Source organism: Sycon ciliatum, chromosome 3 (genome assembly GCF_964019385.1).
Source record: "Sycon ciliatum chromosome 3, ocSycCili1.1, whole genome shotgun sequence".
Lineage (NCBI taxonomy): Eukaryota > Metazoa > Porifera > Calcarea > Leucosolenida > Sycettidae > Sycon > Sycon ciliatum.
The window spans coordinates 25,176,004-25,194,869 of record NC_088645.1 but is presented as its reverse complement, the minus strand read 5'-3'; the positions used below and the strand labels follow the sequence as shown (position 1 = coordinate 25,194,869).

At 46.4% G+C, this 18,866-nt stretch overlaps 1 protein-coding gene across 1 annotated transcript; it reads left to right on the top strand.

Annotated features, from left to right (window-relative positions):
- The first annotated feature begins 10,279 nt into the window (after positions 1–10,279).
- On the top strand, positions 10,280–17,849 carry LOC135811884 (uncharacterized). Its single transcript, XM_065325126.1, has 2 exons — positions 10,280–15,683; positions 16,542–17,849. The coding sequence occupies exons 1-2, from the start codon at positions 10,674–10,676 to the stop codon at positions 17,352–17,354; spliced, it is 5,823 nt and encodes a 1,940-aa protein (XP_065181198.1). The 5' UTR covers positions 10,280–10,673; the 3' UTR covers positions 17,355–17,849.
- Positions 17,850–18,866: the final 1,017 nt, after the last annotated feature.

The following is an 18,866-nucleotide window of genomic DNA, read 5'->3' as shown; positions in this document are numbered from 1 at the left end:
GCGCACCTGGCAGATATCACAACCCGTCGGAGCGTCCAGGAGCAAAGGAATCTTGTGTTTTCACTGGAACCTAGTTCCTCCAGCATCGTGTAGCCCACCGTCGGTGAATGGCCTTCCAGAAAGGTTGAACCTGGTCTTCTGCAGCATCTCGCAGTCCTGCGAGGCACACCGTGTACGCCTGCTATGTATTGAACAAATAATTATAACTCATGCAGTAGTGGACTCTACAGTGATAGGTCTCAGCCTGTATGCTGCAAAAGACACAGGAAATGTGACTGGTGTCTGTACACTGGACGCCAACACCCCAGTCTTCTCCTGCACGATCTGGTTGACATTGACGCCATCTTGTTTTATCACGCATACGGTCCACTACCCTACCGGTATCACCTTTTGCAGGTAGATCTACCCTTCTGGCGCCATTACATGGCCTAGCCTAGCGCCTGAATCGGCCTGATCCTTCACTGGGCTCACTGTTTCCGAACACAGTGTCCTCCACCTTGTTTCATGCTGTCAATCTAACAATATGTGTGAACTATAACAAGGTTTATCTAATACTAGTTTTGAACTAGTATTGGGTTATATAATACCAATCCCTGACACTGCATTACAAGCGGTGAATTCAAGTACTGCTTTGAGCCGAAGTCTGACTTTGAGGCTCATAATATGGCCGAATTTGGACATTCCCGTAGCCGATCGCAAAGCCGATTAGGTGAAAAAATCGGGCCGATTTGGGAAATGCCTTCTCGGTGCACACATTTCTTTAGCCTGCTCAAGTTAGTTAGTTGAACTAATGAGGGGTGAGTTCTAGAAGACACTGTGTATCGATCAGGGAGTCCGGAGTGGTGCTTTCTTGCAGGTTTGCTAAGTGGAAGGCTGGATGGACTTCTGGAGTGCTCTCAGGGGTGGCTGTCGTGAGTCAGTCAAGTGTCAAGTCGGCAGGAAAATTCGCGAGCTCCCATGTAGGGAGCGACACACAATTCTTCCGAATATTGTCTGTCCTTATACCCGCTCAGGATGGAAACACTCCTTCGCAGAACCCAACTATTTCCGCAAAGGATGCAAATCATACTTCGAAGTACAAGACACATTAGCGGACCAGTTTAAAGCAATTTTATTAAAGGTCAGCTACAGCTAGCATGGCTGCAGCTGCAAGCCAAGTGTCGCTACTACCAGCATCAGGAAACAGCACCAGTGTGACTTTGCTATTGCCTCAGTGTGTGGGCGCATAGCAACCGACGCATTTCGTACGCAGGTGTGACTTTTTCTTCGCCACCAGTTGTCACCCCGCCCCCATTAGCCAATCCAGTCAGTTTCACTGGCTACATCACCTTGCTGTGAGTAAGATCGCTTGAAATGTGCTTGTATTCATACAAAACCTGGATCCAAGCGGATCCAGTTTTGAATTTTTCAAATTAATTGTTGCTATGCTGTGACGTAGCACTTTCAAGCCCTATTGATTATAAGCGACTAACTCTACAACCAAGAGTATATAACCCCCCAGGGGGTTATACACTCTTGCTACAAGTACAACTTTGGTATAATATAACCCAATACTAGTTCAGAACTAGTAGTATTAGATAAACCTTGTTATAGTTCACACATATTGTTAGATTGACAGCATGAAACAAGGTGGAGGACACTGTGTTCGGAAACAGTGACCTTACTACAACCTTCCGCGGTTGGTAGAGCCCCGGTCCCACCGCGGAAGGCTGAAGTAAGGTCACTGTTTTCGAACACAGTGTCCTCCACCTTGTTTCATGCTGTCAATCTAACAATTGCGTCATGTACAACCTTACACCAGTTACAAGTCATCAGTCTGACATCAGTTTTCACGGAGACCGCTAGTAAGTGTAGTAGACTATCGCCTCGGCATGACGGCTGGCGTGCAGCGGAGTAGAGGATCGAGGAGCGAGTAGCTGTTATCGAACACGGCTGCAACTACCGGTAACTGTTAATTCTGCGTCATCCATCCCACTACAAAATCATTGTACTGTATAAGTATACAATAGTAGTAATACTAACACTATGCCAAAGCCGCCGCGGACTGGGTTCAAGGGAGTACGCAACGAGTGCCGCTCCGGAAACAGGAACGTTATCTTGGGAAGTTGAGATGCGTCGTCCATCCCACAAATTGGTGTTGTGAACAAAACCGTTCTCAAGTAAAGGCCTTTACGTACTCCCTTGAACCCAGTCCGCGGCTTTGGAATAGTGTTAGTTTTGTTATACAATCATGTAGATTGAGTATACTAGTACCATGTAGTGGGATGGATGACGCGGAAGTTGTAGCCCTGTTCGACAACAGCTGTAAACAGCTGCTCGCTCCTCGATCCTCTACTCTAGTACTACTACTGTCGTGGTCCCTCGGGTACATGGAAATCCGGGGTCGGTGCCCTCACTCAGCGGGTACAGAAGTAGATCTACATGTGCCTACAGTAAAAACCTGTAACTAAAGACCACCGTGACTAACGACCAGCCTGGTACTACAGACCACTTCGCTACATACCGACGTCACAGTTCTATGATTGTACTTTGTAGCAATGACACGTGGCCAGGTAAATGTACAGTCATGTACATGTATGTAGCACTTAGTGCTAAAGAGTAAAGGTGTTAGTAGAGGCGACGGTTTCAAATAGGAAATAGGTTGCAAACCGGAACGGACTCAATATTCACTTTCTCTCTTGGTATTTTGATTAGAAAACATATGTCACAGTGAGACTACGATGTGTTATACTCCGAGCCAAAATTTCATGGCTCTGCGATGACCAGAAGCGCCATATCAAGCAGGTGAGTTTTTGACGTGTTGCTTCGCACTGCGACTTGAGTTTTACGACTTTCGAAAAATCAACTTCTTGTCGCAGGTAAACAGCGGCTCGCCTCTCGACAATAAAGCACCGCATACCAATCAAAACTAATGGAAGCACACACAAGGCTTATTGTTACTCTGTACTGGCCGTCGTGGAGCGATAGCAATTACCTAATTTCAGACCCAGAGTGAATTTGACGGGCACTCTAAAACGTGTCCGGTTTGGAGCCACCTCTGATTTGAACTTTTTTGAAGCGAAAAATTGGGCAACTTGGAGGCAATGGGTCAACACAAAGGAGTGGCTCAGTTCGATTGACTCTGGCCCCAGAGCAAACTTCAACATGCCATTTTCCTTCCACAAACATATTTCGAGTGAAAAATCAACGTTGATGATCGTTTTGGGTCTATACAAATTTGGCTGTCAAAACGTTCCGGTATCGAGCCGTCTCCTCTACATAGTAGTTTAGAAAAGCGATCCTGTCAGCTTTTCTATTATTGTGTTCACATGGCAAGAAAAACGACACCGCTATGCTACGTAAGTTTCTACGTAAGGTGCTCGGTATTTCACTTAGGCTACGTAAGTCTCTACGTAAGGTGCTCGGTATTAGATCTACCAACGGGTGGTAGCCGCGTGCTGTGCACGTGCACGGCAGACATTGTGTTGCGCATGCAGTGCATGCAGTCCGTGTTCGGATGTGCATGCGCGAGGAACTTCCTCCTTTGGAACTGCTTCTAGTATGAGCGGTTTCGGATATTTCGTCTCCTGGCCTGGCTTATTTCGTTTCTTCGCTGCTGAGACCTCCTTTCGCGGAATATTTCTCAATGACAGGTGAGTTGACCAGTTCCCTTTGATCCATTTGCTTGTGTTGACTCTTTCATTTACGAAAAGTGTGCTGATTTTGGGCGGAATGCAATAAAGAATGGAAAAGCTGACAGGATCTATTTTCTAAATTAGCTTTTCCGCTGCCGAGGCCTCCTTTTACGGAATACTCGATGACAGGTGATCTCTGAGTTGACCGGTTTCCTTCGATTCATTTGCTTATGCTCACCCTTTCATTTACGGAAACGTGTGCTGATTATATTCGGATTTAGATCCATTTTTATCTCTTTGTCCTTGTCTACAGTGTGCGAAGAACGCGAGTTCACCTTCTTGACGGTAAGGCTTATGTTAGATGTGTTGTCGAAATACTCATATTCATTGTACATTGGTATGTTACAAATAATGCACTAGTCAGTGGCATACTATCGTTGGCAGTTCCCAATCTGAAGGGAAAGGTTCAAGGACCCATTGACCGAGTTTGCAAAATATATTCGCGTATCTGGGAAAATCTCCATTGTGGAGAGGTTCGGTAAACTTGTTTGCTTCATACGAAACAAGCCAATGGGTGCAGTCTCGTCTCGTGAAGATCTCGTACTTGTATGATTGGATTTGTTTACTCGAGTCTGGGCTGTTTAATTTATTATTTGTGAGTACCGCCGAGATTGCACTGCCCCAAATACAGTTTCGTGCCGCCAAAGCAAGAATTACGATCTGAAATATGTTTGTAGTACCTGCAAGAATGTGCTGTACATGTATCGTACTTTCTCTGTTGCTGTTTCAGTTGCCGTCATGTTGCTAAGGCCCTCTTCAGACTTGGTACAAAACAGCCTATAAGTCACATTTACATACAAGTAGAAGTTTCCAGTACAACAACAAGAATCTGGCGAGAAGCCTAAAAAGCTGCCCAATCCTTTCAGGCAGGGTGCCAACCCTTGTACAAGGCAACTTTCCTGCATTTATCGTACTTTCACCAGGCAGTTGTACGAACTTTGTACCCGGGTACGACTGTCCGCTGCTTTCACACATCCCAGGCCCCTAGCGCAATTTCGTAGGGTCAAAGGTTGCCTGTATATTGCATGTAAAATGTGTAGTCTGAAAGCAGGCATGGAAAAATGTTGCCTTTTAGGTTTTATCTGATTTTGTACTGGATTTTCTATGTACGTAGTCTGATGAGGGCCTTAAGAAAGGTTCAGTAGAGAGGTTCTGCAAAACGAAAAGTCGAACGAAGTTTCGCGACAGTCCTTGCGAAAGTGTGTACGAATTTTGCGTTCTGCACATTTTCGTAGTTTGCGCGGGCCAAGTGCACGTACGCCATGACCCGATCTCACAAAAGTGTGTACGACTGTTCACTTCGCGTTCCCTGCAAGTTTCGCGTCCAAAGTTGCGAAAGTTCGTGCGAAGTTTCGCACTTCATGACGTAGAACGAAAGTTCGCATTTTCGTTTTGCAGAACCTCTCTAGTGACTCATTTGTTTCATAGGAGACGAGTCAATGAGTTGGTGTGGCTTAGAATCTTTCGCTGTAGAAGAAATCTATTTGTATGTCTATTGGAGAAATAATTGTATTCACTGGTTATAAATTAGGTTAAGACAAACTCACAGAAATATACCATCGGTCCCTTGTGTTCGTCCTAAAGAGGTTCGACTGGATATCATTCCTACTCACCAAAAGATGTGTAAGATTTTATTATTATGGAGTGCCTTGTTTATCTCTCAGTACCTCCAACCATAGCCTTGCCCCTTATCCTCGGGATCAGTGTAGTTGTTGGAACGAGGTGTCGGACTGAGCAATGTATTTGTTTACATTTTAATACATGTTTATTGTTCTTTCTTTGCTGTGTTGTTTTAGAAAATCGTGGACTAACAGTTTGTAGTCATTAATCTACTTCCAAAAGTTGTATTGACATCAACAGGATTACGATTTCAGTGCAATATGATGTAGGATGACCTTATCACGATAACCCATGATTATAAACCATTATAAACACAGAATTAACAAAAACATCTGCGACACGCACCTGGTTACATTTCTCAAATAAATCTGATCGAGGGTGGGGAAATCTGAAATCAATATCTGAAAGGCAAGACAATTTTATGACAGTCATGAAATTCTGCTACAGCAACATGCACAGAATGACCTCCGTATAAAAAAAGTATCACCACGGTCCACCACTACTCACATGTTTCCCCGCAGAAGAACATTTAGAAAAGCGATCCTGTCAGCTTTTCTATTATTGTGTTCACATGGCGCTACCTAACGACACCGCTATTCAGACACGTTGTCTACGTAGCTACGTAAGTTTCTACGTAAGATGCTCGGTACCTGGTCCTGGAGGAGCTACTCCATGGCTCCTAGATCCTACCATCGCGCGGCCGGCTGGCCGTGTGCATTGCAGACTTTTTGTTGTTGCCTTTTCGGATGTGCATGCACGAAGAACTTCCTTCTTTGGAACTGCTTCTTGCATCAGCTGTTTCGGATATTTCGTCTCCTGTCCTGGCTTATTTCGTTTCGGCGCTGCTGAGACCTCCTTTCGCGGAATATTACTCAATGACAGGTGAGTTGACCAGTTTTCTTTGATTCATTTGCTTGTGTTGACTCTTTCATTTACGAAAAGTGTGCTGATTTTGGGCGGAATGCAATTAATAATGGAAAAGCTGACAGGATCTCCTTTCTAAATTTAGCTTTTCCGCTGCCGAGGCCTCCTTTTACGGAATACTCAATGACAGGTGATCCCTGAGTTGACCAGTTTCCTTCGATTCATTTGCTTATGCTCACCCTTTCATTTACGGAAACGTGTGCTGATTTTATTCGGATTTAGATCCATTTTTACCTCTTTGCCCTTGCCTACAGTGTGCGAAGAACGCCAGTTCACCTTCTTGACGGTAAGGCTTATGTTGCTGCTGAGGCTTAGATGTGTTGTCGAAATACTCGTGTTCATTGTACATTGGTACGTTACAAGTAAGGCACTGGCCAGTGGCATACTATCGTTGGCAGTTCCCAATCTGGAGGGAAAGGTTCAAGGACCCATTGACCGAGTATGCAAAATAAATTCGCATATCAGGGAAAATCTCCATCATGGAGAGGTTCAGTGACTTGTTTGCTTCATACGAAACAAGCCAATGGGTGCAGTCTCGTCTCGTGAAAATCTCGTACTTGTATGATTGGATTTGTTTACTCGAGTCTGGGCTGTTTGATTTGTGAGTACCGCCGAGATTGCACTGCCCCAAATAAAGTTGCGTGCCGCCAAAGCAAAAATTACGATCTGCAATCTGTTTGTAGTACCTGCAAGAATGTGCTGTACATGTATCGTACTTTCTTTGTTGCTGTTTCAGTTGCCGTCATGTTGCTAAAGAAAGGTTCAGTGACTCATTTGTTTCATACGAGACAAGTCGGTGTGGCTTAGAATCTTTCGCTGCAGAAAAAATCTATTCGTATATCTATTAGAGAAATGTATTCACTGGTTATAAATAGGTTAAGACAAACTCACAGAATAAATACCATCGGTCCCTTGGTGTTCGTCCTAAAGAGGTTTCACTGGATATCATTCATACTCACGGCAAAAGATGTGTAACATTTTATTATTATGGAGTGCCTTGTTTATCTCTCAGTACCTCCAGGGTACCCTGTAAGAAGGCTTAGGCCTGCGGGGATTGCCCTATCAAAAATTTGACAATTTGATAATAATGACCTCCAACCTCCAATGGCCTTGCCCCTTTTATCCTCAGGATCAGTGTAGTTGTTGGAATGAGGTGCCGGACTCAACAATGTGTTTGTTTACATTTTAATACATGTTTATTGTTCCTCCTTTGCTGTGTTGTTTTAGAAAATCGTGGACTAACAGTTTGAAGTCATTGAACCACTTCCAAAAGTTGTATCGACATCAACAGGATTACGATTTCAGTGCAATATGATGCAGGATGACCTTATCACGATAACCCATGATTATAAACCATTATAAACACAGAATTAACAAAAACATCTGCGACGCGCATCGGGTTACATTTCTCAAATAAATCTAATCGAGGGTGGGGAGATCTGAAATATCTGAAAGGCAAGACAATTAAGACAGAGTCATGAAATTCTGCTACAGCAACATGCACAGAATGACCTCCGTATAAAAAAAGTATCACCACGGTCCACCACTACTCACATGTTTCCCCGCAGAAGAACATGCATTATGCTAGTGCCATTTTCTGCAAGAAAAGGCTTGCACATCAATGCGTATAATACGGTATTGATATGATGTGAATGAAGGCCATCATTTACAAATTGATAATAGGGCATTCCATTGATTGTTGACAGAAAAAACAAAAGAAATTATAGCAATAAAAACTGCTTTATGGCAGTTTCCTAAAAAAGGAATCAACAAAAACATCTGCGACACGCACCTGGCTACATTTCTCAAGTAAATCTTATCGAGGGTGGGGAAATCTGAAATATCTGAAAGGCAAGACAATTTTATGACAAGTCATGAAATTCTGCAGCATGCACAGAATGACCTGCGTATAAAAAAAGTATCACCACCACTAACCACATGTTTCCCCAGCAGAAGAACATGCATTATGCTAGTGCCATTTTCTGCAAGAAAAGGTTTGCACATCAATGCGTATAATACGGTATTGATATGATGTGAAGGCCATCATTTACATAAAGGCATTCCATTGATTGGTGACAGAAAAAAACAAAAGAAATTATAGCAATAAAAACTGCTTTATGGCAGCTTTCTAAAAAAAGTTATTGTGTTCTAGTCCTGGGTCCGGCATAGGCTATAGAAAATTTATAAAATTGCTTCCAAACTGGCTTGGACACCGTCTAAAAAGTAAGAAATTAACGAAATGTGATTGCCGAAAATTAAAATTTGACACAAAACCTCACAATAATCACACACAGGATGAAAAGCTAGAGGACCTTTTCCCTTCGTGATCCTCTTTCCCATGCATGCATGTTGGTGCAGTACAAGTACAGTGGCAGACTAAACAAGTGTTGAAAGCAGTATTTGATTGTCAAGTGTTGTGATTATTGTGAGGTTTTGTGTGAAATTTTAATTTTCGGCAATCACATTTCGTTAATTTCTTACTTTTTAGACGGTGTCCAAGCCAGTTTGGAAGCAATTTTATAAATTTTCTATAGCCTATGCCGGACCCAGGACTAGAACACAATAACTTTTTTTAGAAAGCTGCCATAAAGCAGTTTTTATTGCTATAATAATATTATAGCAGCACCCCGCCAGCGTTGCCTGGCCGAACGTGGCATGCGAGTGAAGCAAGTATACTTGCTTCACCCGGCCGGGCCGGCCGCGGGCGAAGCAAGTACATGAACAGCACACGTGCTCAGCACGTGGTGGTGGCTACACGATTCGCACCCTTCCGATCCGGTGCTCAGTGCTTCTGTGGCTGCTTCCGCTAGCTACACGATTCGCACGCTTCGCGTGGTCTGTGCTTCTGCGGCCGCTAGCTACCTACACTGTTCGCACGCTTCGCGTGCTCAGGGTGACACACAAACAAACACACGTCACAGGTGCCTCTTCTTTATAAGTAAAGATATACCGGTATAGTACTGTTGGCTTGAAATTGTTAACAGATGCGTTGACCTCATAGCTCATGCAATGAGTGATATGCGAACTGCCATTTCTATTATTATTACTTATTAGTAGTACTGTTACGTGTCTACACAATCACACAGTCATGTGACACCGGTACAATGACTATGTACAAGGTTGCACCTCATCATGATCACTGTAATCACTAATCTGTAGGCTAAGGCCAAGAAAAAAATGATTGTTTATCGTCCGCGCCCAGCCCCAAATTTTCACCCTCCCGACCGAATTATTTTATTTTTTAGTACTGGTAAAGTACTGCATGAACTGCGGTCTACGGCCTCTAATCAGCATGGCCATAGATTTTTGAAGGTGAGGTCCACAGACTGAACCAAAGCTTAGTTGCTATGGGCTTGAAAAATGAATCTGATTATCAGCTGCCTCATTTCCTTCGTCTGTTTGAAATTCACGTCGCGTACGTTTCTTCCATAGCGATCTCCAGTATTCTAAAAGAAAACTTCTAAAATCATTTCTCCGGATTCGTGTAAGTACATGTAGCTGCCTCGGCTGGGCATGCTTCATACATGGCTTGTATGCATTTACCTGACTACATCGCTACCAACGTCCTTTTACACCGTAGAGTCTACCGACGTGCTTTTTATGATTGTAGCAATGACACGTGGCCAGGTAAATGTACAGTCACACTTAGTGCTAAAGAGTAAAGAATTAAAAGGTGTGAGTAGTACATGACTTTTTACTGTTACGTGTACGTGTCTACACAATCACACAGTCATGACTCATGACTCATGTGCCGGTACAATGACTATGGTCGCACCTCATCATGACAATCATTGTGACTGTAATCTGTAAAGTATTATAATACTAAACTAAAGACTAAAGACTAAAGGACCTTAGAAGAAGGTACTTTTACTAGTACTAGTATGCCAAGCCAAGGCGGCTGCTCACTGGCATGGGCACTGAGTGGGTTCAAGTGATGACCTCGAGCTAAAATGACAACGCGTGGATATCAACCCCCAACGGCCTAGCCCCACGTAGACCATAGACCTACAAGCCTACATGTAGGTAGCTAGCTAGGATGTGACGACTGACGGCCCGGGCCAAGACTAGCGCAGTAGCGGGCCAAGCTAGCTAGGCTTCGTAGATCTACGTGTAGTTCAGTGCACACGTGTATTAGTATCTGATAAAACCCATGCAAACAGTGTCATTTTTGTTTAGTTCGTTCATACGCCTATCTCTGCAAGGTCAGTCATTTTTGCTGTGAGCGAGACGAACGTCAGTCAGTCGTTGTTGTCGTTATCGGGTGTTCAGTAGTTCACTTTTTCAGTTGCTGTATCTTGCAGACGCTTGCTGTCCAGATGAACAAAGTTACCGGTGATCATTCTTGCAAGAAGAACTGAGTGCAGTGTATTTCCAGTCAGTTCAAGAATCACTTTAGCAGTTTCGGCTGTGATCATCGATTCGAATTGACTCTGCGTTTCCTGTTGCCTCGGATATATGATGGCGGTCATGGAAGAAATCAGATCCAGGCTTGCATTCCCCTCAGTCTCCATTCAAACGTCGGCTATTGGTCGTCTAGAAAGTCTTATCAGCGACACAGCTGCGATTGATTCAGCGTCGCAACTCACACCGGAACTGCAGCTTCTCCTGGACAGCTGTGGGCACGAGGGTGTGGCTGTTGTGTCAGAATGCTGCGATGTACTGCTGCGACGTGTGCGCTGCGGCCAATGGTCAGCACAGATTGTTACACAGCGGCTGCTTAGTATTCTCTCCTCTGCCAGATGTACATGGATCATCACTGGCAGCATTTTGAGTCTGTTGGTGGAGTCTAAGGAAAACAATTTCTGGTCGGCACTCAACAGCTCATCCAAGTCCAACAGCGGCCATGGCTCACATCCACTGGTGTCCGCATTCAGGTACTCCCCAAGTGCCAGAGTGGCAGTGGTGCATGCACTGCGTCACCTTCTCTCCACGGTACACAGCAGTGCGGCTACTACCCACACGCAGCAGCAAAGACTGTGGAGCATTGCCGAGCCCGTCGTCCACTTCATTCTCTATGACAACATGGGCTATGAGTATCGTGAGAGGCTGGTGGAGATTCTGGTCGAGAGCGCTGTAGAGTCCATGCAAGCCGGCATGGACGACGTGGTACCGAGTGGAAAGAGTGTAAATGGCGTTCCGTCGCATGAGAACGGTAAGCAGCAGCAGCAGCGTGATGGAAGCAGCTATGTGTGTAACGTTGTCAAACTGCTCATTGACTGGCTGTGTAGTAGGAATATGTCAAGGTTTGAATCCAGTATGAGCGCTCTGCAATGCTATCGCAGAGTCAGGAAGCTAGTGTGGTTGTCAGTCTTCGCCACCGCAATTGAGGAGTCGTATAAGTTATCCATGTACCACATTGCTGCGTCATGGCTTGTGGACATGGCGGCGGCTAACAATCAACCTCTGGACGTCATGCTGAAGGAGATCGAGTCCATTGATGCATCTGCGACCACTGCCGTTGTGTTTGTACCAAGTCTGTACGTGGTATTGACATGCCAGCCAACTCTCTTCGCCACCATCATTCTAAATCTACTATTGAAGTTTCTACCGTTCATGAGCAGTGCCGCCGATCAGTCGCTGGGTGCTTTGCCCTTGTACTGTACTAATATTACTACTACTACTATTACATCATCTACTCCATCGTCATCCGCAGCTGCGTTGCTTCTCAAGTGTCAAACTGCTATACAGAATAGCCTGGTGTTGGCTGGTGGTAGTCATATCAATACTACTGCAGGTGGCGGCGCTGCTCATAGCCTGAATGGCGCAGACGCCATCGCCGCAGAGTCAGTTCAAGTCCCGTTCGTCAGCTCACTGGCACAGTACATCCGCTCTGCAGCCCGCCTGCCGCTCCTGTTTCAACGCGAACCCGAGCTGTGTAAGCTATGGTTTGATCATATGAAGTCAGAGTTGAAGAAGATTAATCCGCAGGCTGCTCTGGACACGCCGTCCCTGTACAAGTTGTCCATGGTAGCAATGGTGGTCAGCTCCGTCCTGGTCTCTGGGTGGTCGTGCAGAGAGCTACGCTTAGCGTCCGTGTTGGCTATGCAGAGCCTGGCAGTGGCGTGCCCTCCGCTGTCACATGACCTGCTGAAGATGCTGTTACACTGTTTCAACGTCAGCACTATGGAAGCGGACGTGCAGCTAGCTATTCTACACGCTCTGCCTGAGATGGTCACACACAACGTCATGCTATCACCAGTGGTTGCCACCATAACAGGGCTGATGGCACAAGCATCACTACAGCCGCTGTCGCTGCGTCTCGTGTGCAAAATTTGGCAGAAGATGGATCGTCTCTTTCCGCAGTTGCTGAAGGTTCTGACGGTGTGCGCCGAACACATGACGTCATCGTCGGAGATGCTGATGTCATGCTCTGCAACAGTTCTTGACATCGCTCAGACGCGGTCATCTCAACACGCTAATGACGTCATGCCCATCATCCGTAGACTGCTTTCGGCTCCAGTGAGATTGGATGTGCGTGGAGAGGTGATCGCAATGGCCACTCGCAGTGTTCACTTGATGATATTGAACGAGGTGGTCGAGTTCAAAGCGGTGTGGACTACATTGGGTCAAGAGCTCAGCATGCAAACCAGGGAGCTGGCACAAGCTGCCGTTTGCAGACTGATGGGGTCCATGGCTGAGTTGCAAGGAGAACAGTTGCCAAGTCGCCAAGACGAGGCACTGTATCATGAGCTCATTTCCAGTTTATTCAAGATGATCTTCTCACAGCCTGCGAGCAGCACCACCGTCATCTCAGCAGCGTACGAGGCGCTGTCCTGCTTTCCCGTGGAGTGTTTCCAAGCGTCAATGCTGCCCCCTGCACACATCCAAGCCTTACTGGACACTGGGCTACTGAAACCTGCCAGCAGCCAAGACGCGGCCGCCGCACATGATTCCACCGTGTCCTCTACACAAGCCCGCAGCAATAGCAGCGGTTGCAAGACGGCATCGAATGGAGCAGCTTCTCCATGGCCTGCTCCTCCGTCACAGGATCAGTTCGGTGCTCAGCCCATTCCAGCCGATGCACTCTCAGCGCTAATGGTCTGCAACGTTGGAGCTACAGACGGTCACGCTAAGTTCCTTGCTCACTTGCTGCAACATGAACTGAAGACACAGTCACGTGGTCCAGCCTCCAATGATCGCCGCCGTCCTACCAACAACAACAACACCAACAACAGCAGCAGTACCCTGAAACGTGTTGATGCTCGACTAGTGCGTGTTCTCGGCAACGTGCCGAAATCATTGCTGAAGCTGTACGAATCCTGCAAGTCACCGGCATCGCTACCAAGCCTGGCAGCTGGTTTGCTGTCCTGTCATCAGCCTAGTTCTATAGCCAGTAAGGCCAGTCGTAACGCGACCACCGACCGTCACCTCATCCTACTGCAGAATCTCCTCTCTCAGATTGCACCGCCTGCTCCCAATGCTGGTACTATGGATATCCTGGGTCTGGCTGAGAAATGGTGTGCATTTCTGCGTCGTCTCTTTGCACACCTGATCCAGGTGAACCACACTGACGAGGAGAGCCTCGTCAACAAGCTTCAGGCATTTTCTGGGGCACGTGACAAGATATTTGATGTGTTACAGAAGGCGTCCAGGCTGGGTTCGAACAGTCTCTTCAACAGCACCCTGGCACTGACCCAGTTGTACCGCGTGACTTGTGATTTCTGTAACACTGATCTTCCAGTATCAATCTATCCACGCCTCCGGAGCTGGAAAGCCAAGATGATAGCGACGATGATGAACATGGCGTCGGACAAGGTGATGTGTGCTGGAGGTGTCTTTGCCAACGAGCAGATCTTCAGCTGGGGAACACAGGGACAGGTGAGCAAAGGCAAACACGGTGCCCTCTGCCTGAGTGCACTGTTTCTTGGTGTGACCTCTCTATGCCATACACTGGTGGGAAGAGACTGGCCAGTACTGAAGATGATCACTGATACGCTGTCACAACACTGTGCTAAACTACCTGGCGCTGGCACACACCAAATGATAGCCGCCCTTGACTACGGTGATAATCGTCTCTTGCACCTGGTCCTGCCCTTCTGTATGGGTACACTCTTCTCGGCTATGGTCACAACGCGCGTTTGGGTCGTGGAAGGAGTGCGCGGTATGAAGTTGTTCGAGGAAGCTCGGGAGCAGTATTTATCAGCATTCGCTGCACACAGGGATGGCGCTACGCTTGTTGCCGGCCAAGTTGTCACCGATCTCTTGAAGAACACTCAAAACAAAGAGTTGACGTTCGACAAGGGTCTCACCGTCTGCTCCATGCTGTTATCACGTGCCGAAGGTGTTTTCGACGCGGAAAAGTCGAAGACTGAATTGTCAAGATTCGCCAAGGAGGCTTCCCTGTACTCCTGGTCAGTGTGCTACGCATACCTGGTATCGCATGCACTGGACAAGCTCACTGAGAGAGATCAGATGCTGGCCAATACTTTGCTGGTAGCTGATAGTGGTGCCATTACTTCGCCACTGGTGTCCAAGTCACGCATGCTGTGTTTGATGGCACTGTCCTTGCTTGGAGAGAAGACGTCACAGTCCGTGCTATCCAGTACATATGACCAGCTGAAAGACACTCTACGTAGTGCTGGTAATCTCTCTGCTGGCAGCGGTCTCCTGCAATCTTGGGAATGTCAAGTTGCCAGTATGCAAGTATTACTTGGAGAGAATCATCTCATGTGGCGAGAAGAGAAAAAGCTGCACATCAAAGCATGCCCGGTACCTGCATATGATCTGGTGAAGGGCTTGGACACGGCGAGACACAGCGCCGACACATCTTTCTCATCCATCGCGGTGCAAGCTGTTGGTGAAGTATGGTATCAGCTATACGAAGAGAACTCACTACAGGCCTTGCACAATCCTGATGAAGAGTCCATGGCGGTTCGGTCGAAGTCGAACGTCCAATCTGTTCTGCAACAAATTGTTGCTCAGCTTTCAGCCCTCACAAGTCAAGTAACCATTCCTACTCGTACAGGTGATGGCGTTGTCAACACAATGCTCTGGCCGTGTATTCATACACTGTTACGATCGCTGTGCCAAGCCGTGGAAATCCCACCCACATCCGAATGGTCATCGGTCATGATCAAACTGCTAAGAATGTCGTCCGCTCCTGGAGATGTTCATAGCGAGTGCCTGACAATACTGTTGAAGAGCTACGCTAAAGAATACGACAGCACCATGCTGGTCAACCTGATCACCGACGGAACGTTTCTCAAGTTTTCTCTGGATAATCAGAAGCTTCTCCTGTCCAGGCTATACAGCGGGAAGTTACCGAGTGTAGAATTAAAGTGCCTTTGTGCATCGCTCGGACAGTTATTTGCTGACAGGGAGAAACACCAGTGTGCGGCCTTCCTGCCCGAGGCCATCGCGAACGTCTGGAGCTCGTGTCGCGATCACACCGACCACGGCGAGATCGTCTGGGAAGATCTTCTCTGTCCTGTGGTGACGCAATGGATCAACTCTAACGAGAGCAAGGTTAGTGCTGTGAAGTTTGTGTATTGTTGCATGTCAGTTGTGAATGATTAGGCTACATGGAGGTTAACACTCCGGTGGTAAATAGACTACTACTAGTACAAGTAGTTCTGTATTACAATGATGTTATTAATTTGTGTTGTATTACGCATACTCTTAGTCTTACTTTGTAGCTGATTGCAGGAGTGTGTAACAGTTAGCCAAACTCTCCGCCTACTTCTAGTTCCCTAGCTTCTGTAAGGATTCTCAATTTCTCATCACAAACCCCATTCTAGCTTCGAAGGGAATTCTATTCCAGTGGATTTGTTCTCAAACAAATTCTTTGTAGTATTTGCAGTAGTCGCTCACTCTATTATTTGTTTGTCTCGTACGTGACTTTCCTTTCTCTCCTTCTCAAGGCTGCCGGATGGGACAGAGCATGTGGTGGCAGTTGAATAACACAGTAAACAAACAGACGAGTTCTAGATTTTTTAAAGAGAGAGAGAGAGAATATTTACAACGGCTTGGAATGTGGAAATTGGGTGCGCACCACCACTGGCTGTTACTTTGATTGTCACAGCACAAATCACCCGACTAACGTCACTGCAGCCGTCACATACATGTACGTGATGTGTTGCTAGACCTAGTCATTAGATGCTCATGCATAATTTCTGCAAGTGTCTCCTCTCCCATACACCGACGGCTGTATGCACAAGCTATCCATTATGGGGGGCAATAGATGATGTTTGGACAACTAATGACGTAATACGTCTCTTCTGGCTACGTGCACACGCGCATGTGTGTGTGTGTGTGTGTGTGTGTGTGTGTGTGTGTGTGTGTGTGTGTGTGTGTGTGTGTGTGTGTTCTCTATGCAATTCTCAGGTTCTCTCTGATCTGATCTACTTGTCACCAAGCCTGATGAGGGCATACAGCCAGGAGGCCGCCAGGAAAGCTAATCATCACCAGTCTGAGGTGTTGACGTTGCGCATGTTTGCGTTCAGAGTGCTTGAAGCCATGCACTCAGACAATGGCGTTGGACCGTTGCTCATGGCGGTGGAAACTGTAGTGGATAACTGCCCGGATGATCAAATAGTGGACATGATCATGTTGCTAAGCAGCCTAGCGTGTCACAGGCAAACATCCGCATTCTCTACTTCGCTACTGCAAGTGTTGGAACGCTTGAGCTCTTCAAAGCGATCGACAACACATTTGATTGCTGACATGATCATCTCCTGCTGCTCATCTCTCCTTCAAGCTGTCAACAGCGGTAACACTATCACCGCTACCCTCACCTCTAGCAGCAGCAGTGGCAAGACTTCATCACCCGCATCTTATCTGCACCCTGACCACCCTGACCACCAGCAGCAGCAGCCCCCTCTGGATAGCTTACTCCACAACATGTTACTAGCGTCCGGTGGCGACGAGCAATTTCTTCTATCCGCATCTAGACTAGACCAGCATGCCACAAGGTTCTGGCTCGCCGATTGGTTTATGCGCACTGGCTGTGAATGTCTGCCCAGTTCACTGACATCACTGGCTGCTGTTCCGGCCATGTCTGTGTTTCTGAAGGCGCTTGGCCATGTGCTCGGTGCACTGGAGACAGCGGTTAGCGAGCTCAACCGTGATGCTATTTGTCTGTCCAGTCTCCGTGATTGTCGCAGAGTACTTGCTGCAAACATGCCGTCCAATACCTGAACAGACAGATTCTCAATATCACCAATATGAAGAAAGAAGATGAGTGACAGAAAGCATGGGGGTCTTTACAATCTATGCCAATGTGTGTGGCTTATTATTATTGCATACCATTTCTTGCTGTCTCTTTTCTTGGGTCCGACTGGCAGCGGGGCAGGAATTAATGAAATAGAAAGGTTTTTTGGCCGAAAGGCGTGTTTTTCCTCTAGCCCGGTTGAGCGGTCGCGGCTAGGAATGTAGGGAGTCATTGTTTTCAGGCGCTCCCCTGCTGCCCAGTCACCCATGCTCACCACTGGCCATGCTTTTTCAATTGATTTTACCGCCTTTTCTCCCGCTTGCTGGCGGTTCTTTAATGGTTTTAGATGTTTTTCAGCTATTTATCTATTTTAATACTGAGTATGTGGCTGCGAGTGTGTTTTTTTGCCGCAAGTTCTACTCATTTCTGGAAACCACTACGGTGGTGAGTGTGATTGCTCTGGTAGACCACTACCCCACGTACTGAACAATTGCTTTGTGAGTGAAAACAAGAAATTATAATCACCGCCTGCTCCCAATGCATGTACAATAGGGCTTGAAAGTGCTACGTCACAGCATAGCAACAATTTCAAAAATTCAAAAACTGGATCCACTTGGATCCAGTTTTTGTATGGATCCAAGCACATTTCAAGCGGTCTTCCCCACAGCATGGTGATGTAGCCAGTGAAACTGACTGATTTGCCTACTGGGGGCGGGTTACAACTATAGTCTGTTTCAAAAAGATTAGCAATCAGGTTTTGGTCTTAAAAAGTATGAAGATAAGGGAAAATTGGACAACGAAGTACATAAAAGGGCTGGTTAGGGCACGGCAAATTGTTCTGTGAAGGTTTCGGAACAATTGGACCAGCCGTTAAGGAGTTAGAATTTCGGCCAGGTTTCCGGCCTTTTCCCATGGTTTACAATTTGCCCTGGAAGCCAGTATCGATTTTCTATCAAAACCCACGATTTATCTTTTCCTTTCTGGCCTTGTGGTTATGGATGCTGTCTGCTGACCATGAAGTTGCGAGTTCAAATCCCAACCTATCTTCAACTCACACTTTTTTTCATTGTTTTTTTGGTGATCAAGCAGACTTGTTGTTGTTCACGGTTGTTGTTGTTGGAGCTCCCGCTTCCTCTCGAACTGACTGACACTTGACTGGCTCACGCCATGTGAACACACCCTCAACACTGAAACGGTGTGAGTGAATACGGAAGTCATTGCGCTGTAGCTACGTGTTGAATACACCGGCACATCGATCGATCGATTTCTTTTTGAGAATTATTTTAGTATTTCAAGATCGCCAATTTATTTGAATTTAGAAGTCAACGCCGTCTTCTATCAGCTTCCACAGGCGTCTGCTTTTCTCAAAATGTTGTCGAAGTCATACGGATAGCTTCGCCAAGTCATGGCCTTGGGAATGAGTCTGTGTCGATGTCGTTTTCGTCACATGGTGAGAGTAAATTGCATCGCAGCTCAAAGAAACTATTTGGTCACAAAAC